Here is a 15,638-nt window from a genome sequence, read left to right as displayed (position 1 = left end):
AGACATTACGTTCTCCAAAAGATCTCAAAACATGTATATTAAAATTTCTCCAAAAACTTCGCAGCGGATATATAGCGTACGTCACCAAGTAGCCATAGTATAAATATCAGATACAACATCAAATAAAACTCCAAATATCCACACAGATAAAGTCTCAACAACATAAATCAATCCAAAATAAAATACAGACTGACAGCCTACATCAGAGCCTAAACTAAGACTCTAAGCAGATAAATAGAGGAAGCTCCCGATATCCTCAAGCAACTCACCAAGCTAGCCAAAAGATCAATCCTGCACGCCGTTTACCCATTCATACAAATAGGTAGGCGGTCAACCATAGACCACTGGGGGTTAGCTTCACATCAATCATAATCAAACATAAGCAATTGAAAAGATATTCATTGACTTAAACTTCAAGTAATTAAACAAAAGATAATCCGACTTCACATTATTCATCAATACAAACAAGTTCACAACATCACAATTACGCAATTTACCAATCACATCAAATCACCAACCACATGTGCAATTAGGACTCAAGCACAAACATATCATACACCTAGACACGACTACTATATGGACACGGTACCATCACCAACAACAGTTTGTCACCCCATGATGCAACAAAAACATCATATAACCATTGAATACAAAGTATTCAAATCACTCTACTGGATATAAATATCCTAAGCCACCTCCACTGGATGTAAACATCCTAAGACTCATGATTCATGAACATATGACACACTATACATATATTCAACAACACATTCACCAACATCATCACCATTCTTTAACATATATGCATCAATCAACATCAACTACATCATTACAACTCAACAATTCATACAATTTATCACAATCCAAGTAAAGAAGAAAATACATCATACTATGACAAACATCATATTCAACACCCATCAATCATTCGCACATTTTCATATAATCATATCACACTATTCACAAAAGATTTGCAAGGTATCCGGTTTTAAAGATCATTTTCGACAAAGTTCATCTATAGTTTTACAACTTTAAAACAATTGTGGCAATTGAATCAAAACCAAGCAATTAAGTTCTAATGCCTCAACTATGTATACTCTTAAATCACATATGAGTGCAGTTGAGCATACATGTGCGTTTCACCGGCTAAATACGATGAAATCAAACAAATCACAAAATTCGTCTCTCTTTATCGTTTTCCAAAGAAATTCAAGTTTTCAATGCAAAACCAAGTTAAAGTCCATGATTCCAATCCAAAACATTTTTACAAATCATAATAGTACTAAACAACCTTAGTCCTACACTTTTCCTTGAGAAAAACAAGTTTCGGAAAAATCGACGTTCTTGGACGTTTTCCACAAGTTTAGTTCAATTTCGTAAAATCAAGCTCAATCCAAATCATAAGATGTTCCAGTAGGTTAAAGAGTTAAAACATCAATTAAACATGTTGAAAGAAGCATTTTAGAAAGTTCGGATCGGTCCCCGACTACCCCGACACAACAAAAACGGGGTGTGCTGTTTCTGAAAATCTCGTCGGGAACGCCAATGTCGGGCGGGATGCACCAGAACAGCAACCTTGTTCTTAGTGTTTTACCTTACGGTAATCCACTATTTTCAACCCCAAAACCATAATTTTGATTCCCTTGACCCCAAATCTGTCCTCAAAGTTTGTCTCTACATTTATGAACTTAAAAAGGCAATCAAAACCATATAAAATTTGAAATCAAAACATCATTCCATCACAAATCATCAATTCACCCATCTTTCATAAAACTTTCAAAAACAACTCAATTCACACCACAACTCCATAGTTATGAATACCCATAGCATGAATCATCAACAACATCTCATAACAACAACAACATCAATTAACCATGAATTCATCAACAATCAACAACAACATCATACTTCAGTAATTTTGAGCAAAACACAAAGTGTATATATATATATATATATATATCACTAGCATGTAATTTCAACATCAACAACTTAATTATCCTCAAATTCACATACCCAAACATTGCATCAAAATAAGAGCACGAATTTCACCAATTAAATTCACAATTAATCATTTTTCACAAATAAGCACTTATGAATATGAGTAGAAATGAGATTATACTAAAAGATTATGAATGAATATTATCCCCCTTACCTCAATTGAGCACAAACTAATCTTAGGCTTCACTTTAGCTCCGCCCTCTTGAATCTCTACTCTTCTCTACTTCTCCCAAGTTTCTTCTCTCTAACCCTTGTTCTTCCTCTTTCTCTCTCTACCTCTCTCCAAAGTTTTGTGAAAATGAATGAATGAGCCTATGTGACCTAATTTCCTCAAAGACTATAGTTTATATAGGCTCTACACAATTTGGCTCAACCCTCAAATGTCTTAATGAGCTCAAAGTTCTTATTAACTAGTTCACATAGTTTCTACTCACTTACGGATAGAAATAACGGATAGTTATCGGTCATTAATTAATTATTCCGCTCTATTAGCAACTTGGTAAAATAATGATTCCCACTTAAATAATTCTCGTAACCAAACGACTACTTTACCTTGCTCACAAAATGACCAAAATGTCCCTAAGTCTAAACTGACTAAAATACCCTACGTAAGCCAAAATCCACTAATCCTGGAATAAAATACACACAGAAACAAATACTCACAAACAAGCACATATAAACACACATAATAATAAAATAAATCTAGCGAAAATCGGGTTGTTACAAAAGGTCCCTGTAAGTTCGCGCGTTTTTGGTTTTAGTCCTTGTATTTTTTTAGTTGTGAAACAACCCTAGTATCTTGTTAACTTTTTGGAATTGGTCCCTAATGTCAACTTCCGTTAAAAAAAAAAGTTGTGATGGCTAACGGAGGCTTACGTGTCACTTGCTGAGTTGGCAAAACACGCTTATGTGGCATGAGAGATGATAAGTGTTGTGATTAGAGGGACTAAAACCAAAAACGCAAAATTGTAGAGGGATGAAATTGAAAAAACGCAAACATGAAAAACCTATTAAATTATAATCATCAACAACTATTTTTTTTCTTTCTTCATCTTCTTTCCTCTTCTCCTTCATCATTTTCAACATAATCTTCATACCAAAAAAAAAAAAACAACAACACACAAGCTCAACAAAAATTACCTTGAATTATCATCACCCCTCTTCTCCTTCTAGTTCCACTAATCCATTTTCACTGCACATTTCCCTTCATTGAACATTCAACCGCACCTCTTCTTCTTTTGCAAAATCAACCCATAAAATCAATTACAATACTTTTCCTTCAATCCTCCATGGTTAGTTTACTCTCACCATTTCCAGGAAAAAAAATCACCATTTTAATATTTTTCTCTCTGCAACCCTTTTTTCTTTGACCCTCTTTGACACTTATACAAAATCATTCACATCAATAATATCATATTTGAATTCAAATTCAAACTTTAATGGAAGAACTAAAGTGAGAGCATCCAAAACCATCCTTGTTTGTTCAACATAGATCTGAAGTGGCTCGAAAAATGCAACAGAACGTGTTCGTTTGCGTGGGAGGCGTGGAGGAGTGGATGATGGTGATTCAATTAGGGGTGATTATGTCATGGTGAAAATGGGAGAAGGAGAATAAGTGTTGTTGTGTTGCATATGTTTGGAATTGGAAATGGGAGAAGAGAAGGAAGATAACATGTCTACGTTTCCACCATCTCAATCCTTTTCTTTTTTGAATTTTAGTTTTGCCATTTTGGATTGTGTTATTCTGCCATGTTGGGTTGTGTTCTATGCCTTTTCTTTTTCAATGGAGGAAGAAATTGATGAATTGTTGTGTTTCAATTTTAGATTTTTTTTAGTATTTGGATCCAATTAATTTTAGATTTTAGTGATTGGTGAAGGAAATGGGTTTTAGGGTGCAAGCAATTGAATGGTGAGCATGGAAGGATTGAAGAATAAAGAAAGATCAGAGAGAGGAAGAAGGAAAGAGTGGTTTTTAAAATTCAAAAATTATTGATTACGTTTTTTAATTACATCACTATGTAAAAATACGTTTTTGGTTTTATTCCCTCTACTTATACCAGTTGGCACCAGTTGCCATATCATCAAGTGCCACGTAGATGTCCGTTAGCCAGCAATGCATTTTTTTCATGGAATCTGACGGCAGGGACGACTTTCAAAATGTTTGGTAATTATAAGGGTTGTTTCGCAACAAAAAAAGATACAGGGACTAAAACAAAAAATGCTTGAACTTACAAGGACCTTTTACTTATTTAAGCAAAAAAATATTTAGTTGATAAGATCAAAATAATATATGAAATTTGTTAAGATATTTATGCCAAATAAAATATTAGTTTTAGAAAATAGAAAAAATAATAAATATATTGAGAATAAATGTGAAAGCGTCATGTGGCATAAAAAACCTTACTTTATATATATACAGCAAAAAAATATTTAGTTGATAAGATCAAAATAATTTATGAAATTTGTTAAGATATTTATGCCAAATAAAAATATTAGTTTTAGAAAATAGAAAAAATAATAAATATATTGAGAATAAATGTGAAAGCGACATGTGACATAAAAAACCTTACTTTATATATATACTTTTTTTTAGAGATACTTTATATATATACTATTGATTGATTGATTAATTGATTGATATATATATATATATATATATATATATATATATATATATATATATATATATATATATATATAGTTGTAACTACACCAATCTAAAAACATTAAGATTTTTCTTAAAAAAATATTCAGATTTAAGTTAGTAAGTGTGTATATTTCATTTGGATAAAAGAATTACTTGCCCTCATTCAACCAATTTAAAACGAAGGATAATTTAGTAAATTGCACCCAATTTTTTATTTTCAATAAAACATTCAAAAAATTGTTTGAATAGTGACAAGTGGTTATTTTTACCCAAATAAAAATGTGTACACTTGCGCTAACACCCATTTGAATTAGGTTAATTTTGAGCTTATCCAAAACAACTTTTACAAATTAAAAGTGTTTATGTATTAGTCATAAATTTTTCAATGTAATTTATAAAAAACAGTTTCTGAAAATACAATTTTTATTACATAAAACTTATAAATCAATAAGAGTTTATTTATTTGCATAAATTATTTTTAATAAACTCAAAAAATTGTCAATGCAAATGGACACTTAATCTATAATTATACGTTTGGATAAATTTATATATAAGAATATCATATTATTGGTGTCAAGATAAAAATTTATATTTTTTTTTGAAGAAGATAAAAATTTATATTATATTGACATGATTCGCGGAAAATATGGTAGAGATCAACCCAATTTTGATCGTGTTAGTGCGAAAGGGAACGATTTTAGTTTGTGGAAAATTTTTGTCACAATTTGGAATGATTTTAACATGTATGAATTTTGGGCCATTGGTGATGGGAGTTTGGTGAATGCTTGGATAGATAGGTTGTTGCGTCTCGGCCAATCGATTGAGGAGCTTGGTATTATGGTGCCTAATCGTATGCAAAACATGATGGTTAAAGATTTAGTTGATGTGCATGACTGCTGGAATGTTGGAGTTTTGAATTCATGGTTACCTGCCAATATTATTAGTAAATTGCATTATGTGATTCCGCCTAGCACTGGAATTGAGATGGATAGAAGGACCTGGCGTGGCACTGCTGATGGATAGTTTGTTATTTCTTCGGAATATACGATGTTGTGCAAGTTTAACGATGCCAGCTGGGACCCAGCGTGGTTGAGGATTTGGAGTCTTAAAATTCCTGAACGTACTCGAAGTTTTATCTAGTTCATTCGCCATGATCGGTTGATTAATAGCTTTCGCAAGAGTCAAATGCATATTGGTGAGCCTTGGTGTCATCATTGTGTCGATAATGTGGAGGATGTTTTGCATGTTCTGCATGATTGCCCCCTAGCAAAAAGTGTTTGATGCAATTTACTGAAAATTGAAGTGCGTGCGAACTTCTATGCTGAGAATTTGCAAGGATGGATACATATGAACCTATATAAGAAGCTTGGAAAGGACGGGGGCGGATAGTTGGGGTTATGTGTGGGGAACTAGTTGTCATTTTATGTGGATGTGGCGCAATAGAGAAGTGCATAGTGATGCTCGAGTTCACCCCAGCCATCTCTGGCGTAGTATTATGGGTTAGGTACAACAATATAAGAAAGCGGATAATAGTGTTGTGGGTGGGCATACTAAGCATCGAGTGAAAGTTGATGTTATGTGGAAGAAACCAGATGATTGTTGGATTCGGCTGAATACAGATGAGGCTAGTAAAAGAGATATTTCAACTGGTAGTGGAGGGCTTTTTCGAAATGTTGAAGGGAAGTGGATTAGTGGCTTTTCCCGTAACTTGGGTAGATGTAATGCGTATTTAGAAGAGCTTTGGGGAGTCATTGATGGTCTCCGAATTGCTAGAGAGAAAGGTTTTGTGAAGGTTGAGTTACACGTTGATTCGAGTGTGGTGGTGCGGACTCTGTAGACAACTAAGGATGGAAGTGTTGTTGGTTGGCGTCTCATTCAAGAAATTCGTCGAGTGCTTGCTTTGGAGTGGGGAGTGAAGATTTGTCATTCTTATTATGAGGCGAATTTGTGTGCAGACGCTATTTCAAACATGGGTTGTGAGCATGCGTCTGGGTTGCGTGTGTATAAGTAGTATCCAACTAGGCTAAGTTATATGTTGTTAGATGATGTTATGGGAATAGCGATTCTAGATTCATCTCTGTTTAGTTTTCTCTTTTCTCGGCCTTAAAGCCCTTTGTTTCAAAAAAAAAAAAAAGTAGTTCATAATAAATTGTTCCTAATTTATATAATTTATATGAATTAACGCATTAAAAATGAGTGAATCATCAACTTCGTCCCTGAATTGCCACAAATCGGCCAAATTTGTCCCCCAATTTAACAAAATATCAAAATAGTCCCTGGATTTGTAAAATGTCAATCAATTTAGTCCCTCCGTCCAATTGAAGTGTTAACGGTGCTGACGTGGTCGTTAACCTCTCACATGTCAGATGCCACATAAGCAGGGACTAATTTGGCTGATAGTGACCAAAATTTCCAAGGACGAAATTGATTGATTTGCAGAAAATGTTTTTTCCTCCCCAACGACTCTTTCTTTCTTCCCAAACTGACTGATAGTGACCAAAATTTCCAAGGACGAAATTGATTGATTTGCAGAAAATGTTCTTTCCTCCCCAACGGCTCTTTCTTTCTTCCCAAACGGCTCTTTCTTCCCCAAATATATAAAATTGCAACCCTAATTTTACAATCTTTAATATACACTCCAAAATCCCCAAAATTTATTCCAATAATTAGTGGTAACGGTTGTCCCCAATTCAAAAAACTCCAAACCCTAATTTTTTTTTATTGAATCCGAAAACCAGAATCCCCAAAATTTCTTCAAGAAAAATTGTTCAAATTGAATCCGAAATGATGGGGAGTGGGCATATGGTCAAAATGAGTTATCAAAGTCAAGCTTCATCTTCAAGCTCCATGTTTAATGGTGATGTGTGTAGAGTTGTAATGAAAAGAGGTTGAAGATGAATGAAATGTAGCATTTCTGTAATAATTTTACCATCATATTAGTCCCTGAATTATTTGTCTAACTATCAAATTGATCCCTACATTATATTAAAAAACCATCAAACAAGTCCTTGAATTATATAAACAAAAATCAATGTGATCGTTGAAGTAGCCTCTGCAATGTCCCACAAACATAACTCATCAGAATCCATTTTTTCCCAAACACGGAATTCACCACGAACATATCGTAGCCTCTGATACTCATCTTGCTTTAAACCACCACCTTGATGCAGGATTAGTGTGATATTGTCTTCCATCCTACGGATTTTGGCAACATTAGTCTTAAACACAAACAAAACAACATCAAAATGCAAACCCTTTTCAGAAATTGTTTTAATCAATCAATAATTTCATTCATTGTTAAGTTAATCTTCATCAATTTTAGTAACCAACCAGGAAAAAAAATCAAATTTTAAAGTCTTAAACTAAAAACCCTAAAATGAATAATCTAAACAACCGTCTCAAAAACACAACACTCACAAACAAACAAACAAACAACAAACCAAAATCAAATGAAGTTTAAAGTTGAAAACGAAATGAAAAAACTGAAAACGAAAATAAAAAAACGGACAAAAAATGGGTGAAAACGAACAGAGAAAAAGAAAAAGAAGAGAAACGACGTTACCTTAACCACAAACGAATTCTTCCTTCAAAAATCCAACATTGATCGCAGAAGATGATGATTATTTTGGAGAGGTGAAGATGGTGAAGGTTTTAGCGGGAAGGAGAAAGGTCAGGGACGAGTTTGATGTGAAAAGAGTGAAATCTGAGGGTGGAAGGTAAGGGTAAAAGAGGGGTAAAACTGGAAAAACAGAAAAAAATTGAAGTTCAAAAGTGAAAACTGAAATTTTCATCGTCCATCAAATTGGTCCTTGTACACGTGGGTTTCTTGTTGACAAGTGTATAAGACAACACAACATGTCACGGAGCATTTGAACGGAGGAACCATTTTGATGGACGTCTGACAAACTCAGGAACTATTTTGATATTTCGTTAAATTGAGGGACGAATTTGGACGATTCGTGTAAATTCAGGGACGAAATTGATGATTCACTCAATTAAAAATAGGAGATGGTCTTAACAACGGTGTGTATATATAAGGAGGCACACAAGACAACAAACATTTTTTTTTTTTGTTTTTTTTTGGGTTAAATATGTTATTAGTCCCTACATTTTGCGCGACTTTGAAGAATAGTCCCTACATTTTAATAAATGTTTTTAAAATCCCTACATTTTTACTCCGTTATCATAAATAGTCCTTACCGTCAATTTATGCCCAGTCACCAAACGGAATGGTGATGTGGCATTTTTTATTATTTTTTTACCGTTTTTTATTGGATTGGGCTGAATGAGATGGGTCAAATAAGACCCGACCCATGGATCCAACCCATTTCATAGTGGATTCAAACCCCTAAATTCCCAAATTTCTTCCTCTTCCTCTTCTGCGATCTCTCCTTTCCTAACTTTCTTCTTCTTCCTTCCTTCTCGATCTCTACCCTCATATAACTTCCCCCTTCCTCCTTCTTAGCTGAAGAGCGACATCAGCTATGGAATGATACTTCTGCATCTGAAAGATTTGGATCCAATGGAGTCTACGACGATGGATAGGGGCGAAAACATTGATGTAATCAACGGCGGAGGATAGGTGAGAGAGATGAGAACATAGAGCGTCGACGATTGCGTTGGCAGCGGCGAACTCGCCGTGAAACCAAGCGAGGATTGCGTCTGGCTGAAGAGGAGAGGTTGTGGGACCTACAACGGTAGGTCGATCAGTGGTGGTGTTTGATGTCGGGAAGAACAATGATGTTAGGTCGAAATCCGGCTTTAGAATTGTCGTAGGTGAAATAGTAGAAACAAAGATCTGTGTGTTTGTTGTTTTTAGAAGGGAAAGGTGAAGAGAAAAAGGGTTTAGGCTTATGAGTTATGAGAGTGAAATGGAAATGCAATATATGATGATGAAGAAGAGATGTTAAAGGCTGTGCAAGAGGGCTTGTTGGGTGAGGTTCTTCAAGGTTTGCCCAGAAAAGCTGCTGGTGGAGGTGTTTGTTACGATGAAGGGACTCCATTTTCTTCTTTTTTGGTTTTAATTTTGTCTTTTGTGTTAATTAATTAAATTAACTACACTACCAAAAAAATAATTAATTAAATTAACTACAAATTAACACTAATAATATTAATTTACATTCATTTAATGTGTGGGACCCATTACTGCCACATATACATCTATGTGTATTTGATTATTTGCCACATCATAAAATAATTGGGGCCACCATCTGCCACGTCAGCGTCCTGTTAGAAAATTAACGGCAAGGACTATTTATGATAACGGAGAAAAAATGTAGGGATTTTAAAAACATTTATTGAAATGTAAGGACTATTCTTCAAAGTCGTGCAAAATGTAGGGACCAAAAACATATTTAACCCTTTTTTTTTTGACAAAAAGACAACACACACTTGTTTCACTCTGTAACGGTCGCCGATTACTTAGCTTTCCTCTCACTAATCACTATCTCCGCTGACGGCGGCAGTGACTTTCATAAATGTCACCAACCACCAAAATTCTCACGGCCAACCACCGCAAAAACCACTCCCCAAAACTCACATCCTCGTCTTCGAAGATGAAAAAGGTCACGAAAACGAAATCATCGAAATTACAATTCTTCGTCCGCATGATGTGGAACAGTAACACCTTAGTGATTCATGCTCATAGAGAAAAAACAATTAAATCGCTTCTCGAACAAATTTCATCTAAAACCAAAATTCCGATTGAACATCAACGATTAATTTACAAAGGAAAACAGCTTAGTCTAGAACAGAGTCTCTGCGAATGCGGCATCGAAAACGATGCAAATCTTCAATTGGTTGGACGCTTGATGAGTACAGCGTGTCCTAAAGTGTGGAAAGCCACACATTATATTGTTTCTTTGATTCTCAGGCTCTGTAGAGGTGAATTGGTAATTGGTGCTTCGAGAATTATTGATGATCATTTTACAGATTACATCAATGATTCTGAATATTTTTCTGTTTTCATGTTTATGGAAATTCCTTCACTGTTGGTAGCACTTTATATGTCACAGTATGAAAATGCGTGTGTTGCTGATTCCGTGATTAAGGATTTTGTGAGAATTTGTTTAGATTTAAAGGACAAAAAGTTGCAGGGTGTTTACCTTGAAGTGTTGTTGGAGTTTTGTGAATTGCTTAGAAGGGCACGGTGTAAGTATGATGATCCTCTGTATGTTTTTTGCCGGGATAGTTTTGCATCTTTGTTGACGCTTGTTGGTCGTGTTAGCTTTCAGAATCCTAAAGGAGAAGTAATGCTTCGGGGTGTTTTTGACTGTGTTTACGAGATCGCAGATGAGTTGTTGAGGTTTTTGGATCTGAGTATGAACTGTCCCACGGGCGAGGGGCTTTCGTTTAACGTTGTTATGGATTTTGTTAAATTCTCTGGCCATTTAAGGATTGGATTGGCCGAGCAGCAAGCACCATCCGATGAATTTTTGAATTGCACTATTTGTTACGAAGAGGAACCCTTGATTGCAGGAGTAGTTGATCAACTTCATATTGTATTTATTAAGTTATTGAGCAAAATGGACGTGTGCCTTCAAGTCATGGAGGATTGCTTGGTTAACAAGAAACATGGAAAAGGTGATGGGGCCGTTATCAATAATGGGTGGTCTCATTATATTATAATCCTGAAGGTATTGTATCACATATCTCAGCTCCATAGCGGTGCAAAAGAGATGTTTTGGGAAGTTTTGTTGCGTCACAAAAGTATGCTATCTCATATGATTGTTCAGTACTCGAAGAATACTGATGATCATCGGTGGGTTCTCGACAACAGAAGTGTGACTGATTTTGAATGCAGGAGGCATTTGGCGATGATGATGTTCCCCGACTTAAATGATGAATCGTTGGGATATGAGATGCTTATTGATAGGTCTCAGCTTTTGGCTGAATCTTTCGAGTACATATCACAAGCTAATTCTACATCTTTGGAGGATGGTCTATTTATGGAATTCAGGAACGAGGAGGGTACAGGACCGGGTGTAATAAGGGAGTGGTTGGTTTTGGTGTGTCAGGAAATATTTAATCCGGAACATGCCCTTTTTGTGGCATGTCCAAATGACCGCAGGAGATTTTTTCCTAATGCTGGTGAGTTTCGTTTTGAATTCAAAATGCATAATTTTACTCTTCTGCATGCCATACAATTGGAGTATTTTCAATGCCAATGACATTTTTATTGTATTCTTTCAAAAGAAACATAGATTTGAGTAGCTTTATAGAATGTTTACAAAATGATAGTATTTCTTAGGAGTTAGGATAGTAGAATATAGTGTTCAAGGGCGTAAAACTCTTCTGCAAAATAATAACACAAAGTACCTACTTTATTAACATCAGAATTTAACAGCAGTGAAGTGCTAGACTTCAGCTGAAAGGCAGTAAACTTCATGGTAGAGTAAACACCCTAATGGTTTAGTTGAGGTTAGCTCATTTATTTCTGTACCAGGAGCAATCATTCCTCTTGGTTGTAGAGGTGTTCCATTAACTTTCCGTTTTTTCATGGAATCCTCCCAGTGAAACCTCTTTTTCTCCTGAAATATAACTTCATATCCTGGCTGCCTTAGGTGATTAAACTCACCAAAAATAGGGAGGTGTTCAGATTGTATCAAACATGACATCCTTACTTGCAACAGAAGGTTGTCAAGAATTGATTGATCGCAGTCACATGTAATGTACTCTGTCCATCTAATGATTATGGTAATTGCTCTTTGGCAATTACTCTTATGTGTTCAAGGGATGGACTCAGTTATTACATAATTCTAATGTTTTCTCTTCCCTACTAGTTTGCTATGTCTAAGTGTCAATTTTTATGCGAGTTGTATTACAATTTTCCTGCAACCCAACCTTATCCTAATGACTTTCAACTTTAGAAGTGAATGTTCGTTGGGATGCTAGCTAGCAGACCAAAATCTTGACATTCAAAGTTCAAAGCATCGTTATAACTTCATACTATTTTTTTTATCTGGGGGGTTGGGTAATTCAACTGATTTCAGCTAAGGGATTAAAGGAGTTGAGGGTCCAGGGTTCAAGTCCTCACAAGGAGAAAAATACTAACATAACAATTAACATACTAACATTTGCCATTAAAAAAATAGTATTTTTATCTATGATTTATACATATCTAAATCTGCATGATCAATTGAAATGCATGGAATGAGATAGGAAGGGGGGAAAAAGTGTTAAAGTGGAATTATGATGGGCAATTCCACCAATCAACCCTGGATTATGTAACACTAATATGTCTTATCATTTGCATAACCCTGGATTATGTAACACTAATATGTCTTATCATTCGCATTTTGTCACAAAACTAGAGTTCCCATTGTTTAATTTAACTCGCTGGATCAGGAGACATTGTGACATACTAGAATTGACGTATTTTGCTGAATATATTTTATCAATAGATACTATTGAAGAGCTTATGTGCAATCATATTTAGTATAGTCTTCTACTTTTCTGCAGCATCTAAGGTAAATCCTCTGCACCTAAAGTACTTCAGCTTCTCTGGACGTATGATTGCATTAGCTTTGAAGAATAAGGTGCATGTGGGTATTGTTTTTGATCGTGTGTTTTTCAAGCAATTGGCTGGAAACTATATTATTACTTTAGAAGATATTCGAGATGCAGATCCTATAATGTATAGTAGCTGCAAGCAAATATTGGAGATGGATGCTGATTATATTGATTCAGATGCATTAGGACTGACATTTTCTATAGAGGTAGAGGAATTAGGACACAGGAAAGTGATTGAGCTCTGCTCTGGTGGGGAAAGCATTGTCGTGAATAGTAAGAACAGGGAGAAATATGTTGATCTTCTTATACATAATCGTTTTGTGAAATCCATATCTGAGCAGGTATCACATTTTGCCGAGGGTTTTGCTGATATTATATCTGGCTCAAGGCTAGAGTTCTTTCAATTTTTAGACCTTGAAGATCTTGATTGGATGCTGCATGGGAGTGAAAATGCCATTTCTGTTGAAGATTGGAAGGCACGTACCATGTATCGTGGCTATAAAAAGAATGATCGTCAGATATCTTGGTTTTGGAAGGTATGTAGGACACTGATCTTATGGAATCACATTGTCTTCTTTATCTTCACTATTTTTTATTTTCCCCCCTTTTCCTGCTTTTTTAAAATTCTTTGGCGAGTGTAAATTTATTATATTTATTTTCATATTCAAGAACAAACTAAATCAATTTCCCCCTATATAAAAAGGTAGTCCCTCAAAATAAAATAAAAAATTAAAGATAGCAGTGGCTTTATTAGGCAACATGGTGCTCTCTAAGGCTTTCCCTGTGTTCCGTGTCCTCTAATCCTGATTACTTGTTAAGTTTCCCCATTTTCATGATGGAATTATGTGCCTTGTTTCACATAAACCACTTTTGAAATCTACTTCTATCCTTACCTGGTCATCAGTCATGCTAGAGTTAAATTCTGTGCTTGTTTAAATTACTTCTTTTTTCTAGCCCTATTAATTTAGGTTCAAGTTATGATTTGCTACATTTGTATAAATGTCTCCCTTTAGTTCATTTATGCCTCCAAATAGTAACATGTTTTTGTTGCTGATGCATGAAATCACAATTTTAATACTTTGTTTATAACAACAACCAAGAATTTTTTCCATTAAGTTGTGGTCGGCTAGATGGATCAAACATCACCATAAATATCATGCTCTGTTATAAATTGAGTTCAAATATGGACCACTCAACACTAAAATACCATAATGTAGCCATATTTACATATTCAGAATCCTGTTAAAATCATTGTTATAATGAATTCCAAAATTGCTAGAGTGTAGAAGTGTCAAAAATTTCCATCTTATGTTCACATACAATAAGTCTGCATAGAAGTTCTTATGACTTAATTATATCATTATTTATATTATTAAAAAAATGGTTTAAGATACTATTTTAATTAAAAGCATGTGGTTATATTGAAGCCTTTGAAATGATTCTTTTTTGAATGTTTTTTAAAATAACATCATTTAAATTTGCAAGGAGATACTACTCAGCGTTTATTTTTTTGATAATATATTCTGTTAAAAAAAAACTTCGCAGATCGTTGGAAGAATGTCAGCAGAGCAAAGGAAGGTTCTTCTGTTCTTTTGGACATCTGTGAAACATTTACCAGTTAAAGGTTTCCATGGTTTGGATTCCTGTCTATTCATTTGCAAATCCAGTGAACCTAATAATCACTTGCCCTCATCTCACACTTGTTTCTATGAGCTGTGCTTTCCCCCGTATTCTTCTATGGCTATCATGCAAGATCGCCTTGGAATCATTACTCAAGAACACATCGGCTGCAGTTTTGGTGCTCCATAACGGTGAATAGAATACACCTCCGATCTGGTTAGAAGTTGTTTTGAATCTTTTGATTGCGCATAGAAATACCATCACTCACCTTTGTAAAGATTTAGGATAGGATTATTCCTTTTTTTGTAGAAATGATTATTTGAGATAGCTTATTAGTTAGTTCTGTTTCTCAAATCGATTCTGGATGGCAATGTTGTTGATCTTATGTGAAGTTTCTTCATTCTATATTGATTTATGTGTGATGTTAACTTATAATAACGGGCTCACTCTTTTAAATTTGGCTTCTCGTTTGAAGCTTGAGTGACCGAGACTTTTGAGGTTGTAAATATGCAAAATCATCAAGAAAATCAATGTTATATATCAATTTCTATTTTTCTTAGGATCATCAAATTTCTATTTTAGAAATGCACACCACTTAGTAGTGCATTCTCAATACTTGCTAGTGCCGTAATCTGGTTACCAACTAGCAGAGTTAAGGAAGCAGAACCTGGTCTTTTCTTGTTTCAATTTTCTCGTGATCTTACATGGTGGTTGTGCTCAAGAAGGGTCCGTGGAATTTCGAAAATTATCTATTGGTGGTGGATAGAGTCAAGATTGGCAAAGCTTTGGAGGATATACCCCTTTTCATGTAGATTTTTGGGTGCAAATCCGTATCTTCCTGTACGTCTTGTGTTAGAGAGTGTAG

At 34.9% G+C, this 15,638-nt stretch overlaps 1 protein-coding gene across 1 annotated transcript; it reads left to right on the top strand.

Moving 5' to 3' along the window:
* Window positions 1-10,009: 10,009 nt before the first annotated feature.
* LOC146944727 (E3 ubiquitin-protein ligase UPL5-like) lies at window positions 10,010-15,317 on the top strand. The gene is made up of 3 exons (XM_085743082.1): window positions 10,010-11,731; window positions 13,103-13,689; window positions 14,699-15,317. Exons 1-3 carry the CDS (start codon window positions 10,120-10,122, stop codon window positions 14,960-14,962), a joined length of 2,463 nt encoding a protein of 820 aa, XP_085599208.1. The 5' UTR covers window positions 10,010-10,119; the 3' UTR covers window positions 14,963-15,317.
* The last annotated feature ends 321 nt before the right edge of the window (window positions 15,318-15,638 follow it).

The sequence above is a fragment of the Medicago sativa genome, chromosome 2 (genome assembly GCF_051527215.1).
Source record: "Medicago sativa cultivar Bolivia chromosome 2, Bolivia_mono, whole genome shotgun sequence".
NCBI lineage: Eukaryota > Viridiplantae > Streptophyta > Magnoliopsida > Fabales > Fabaceae > Medicago > Medicago sativa.
This window is presented reverse-complemented; position numbering and strand designations above follow the sequence as displayed.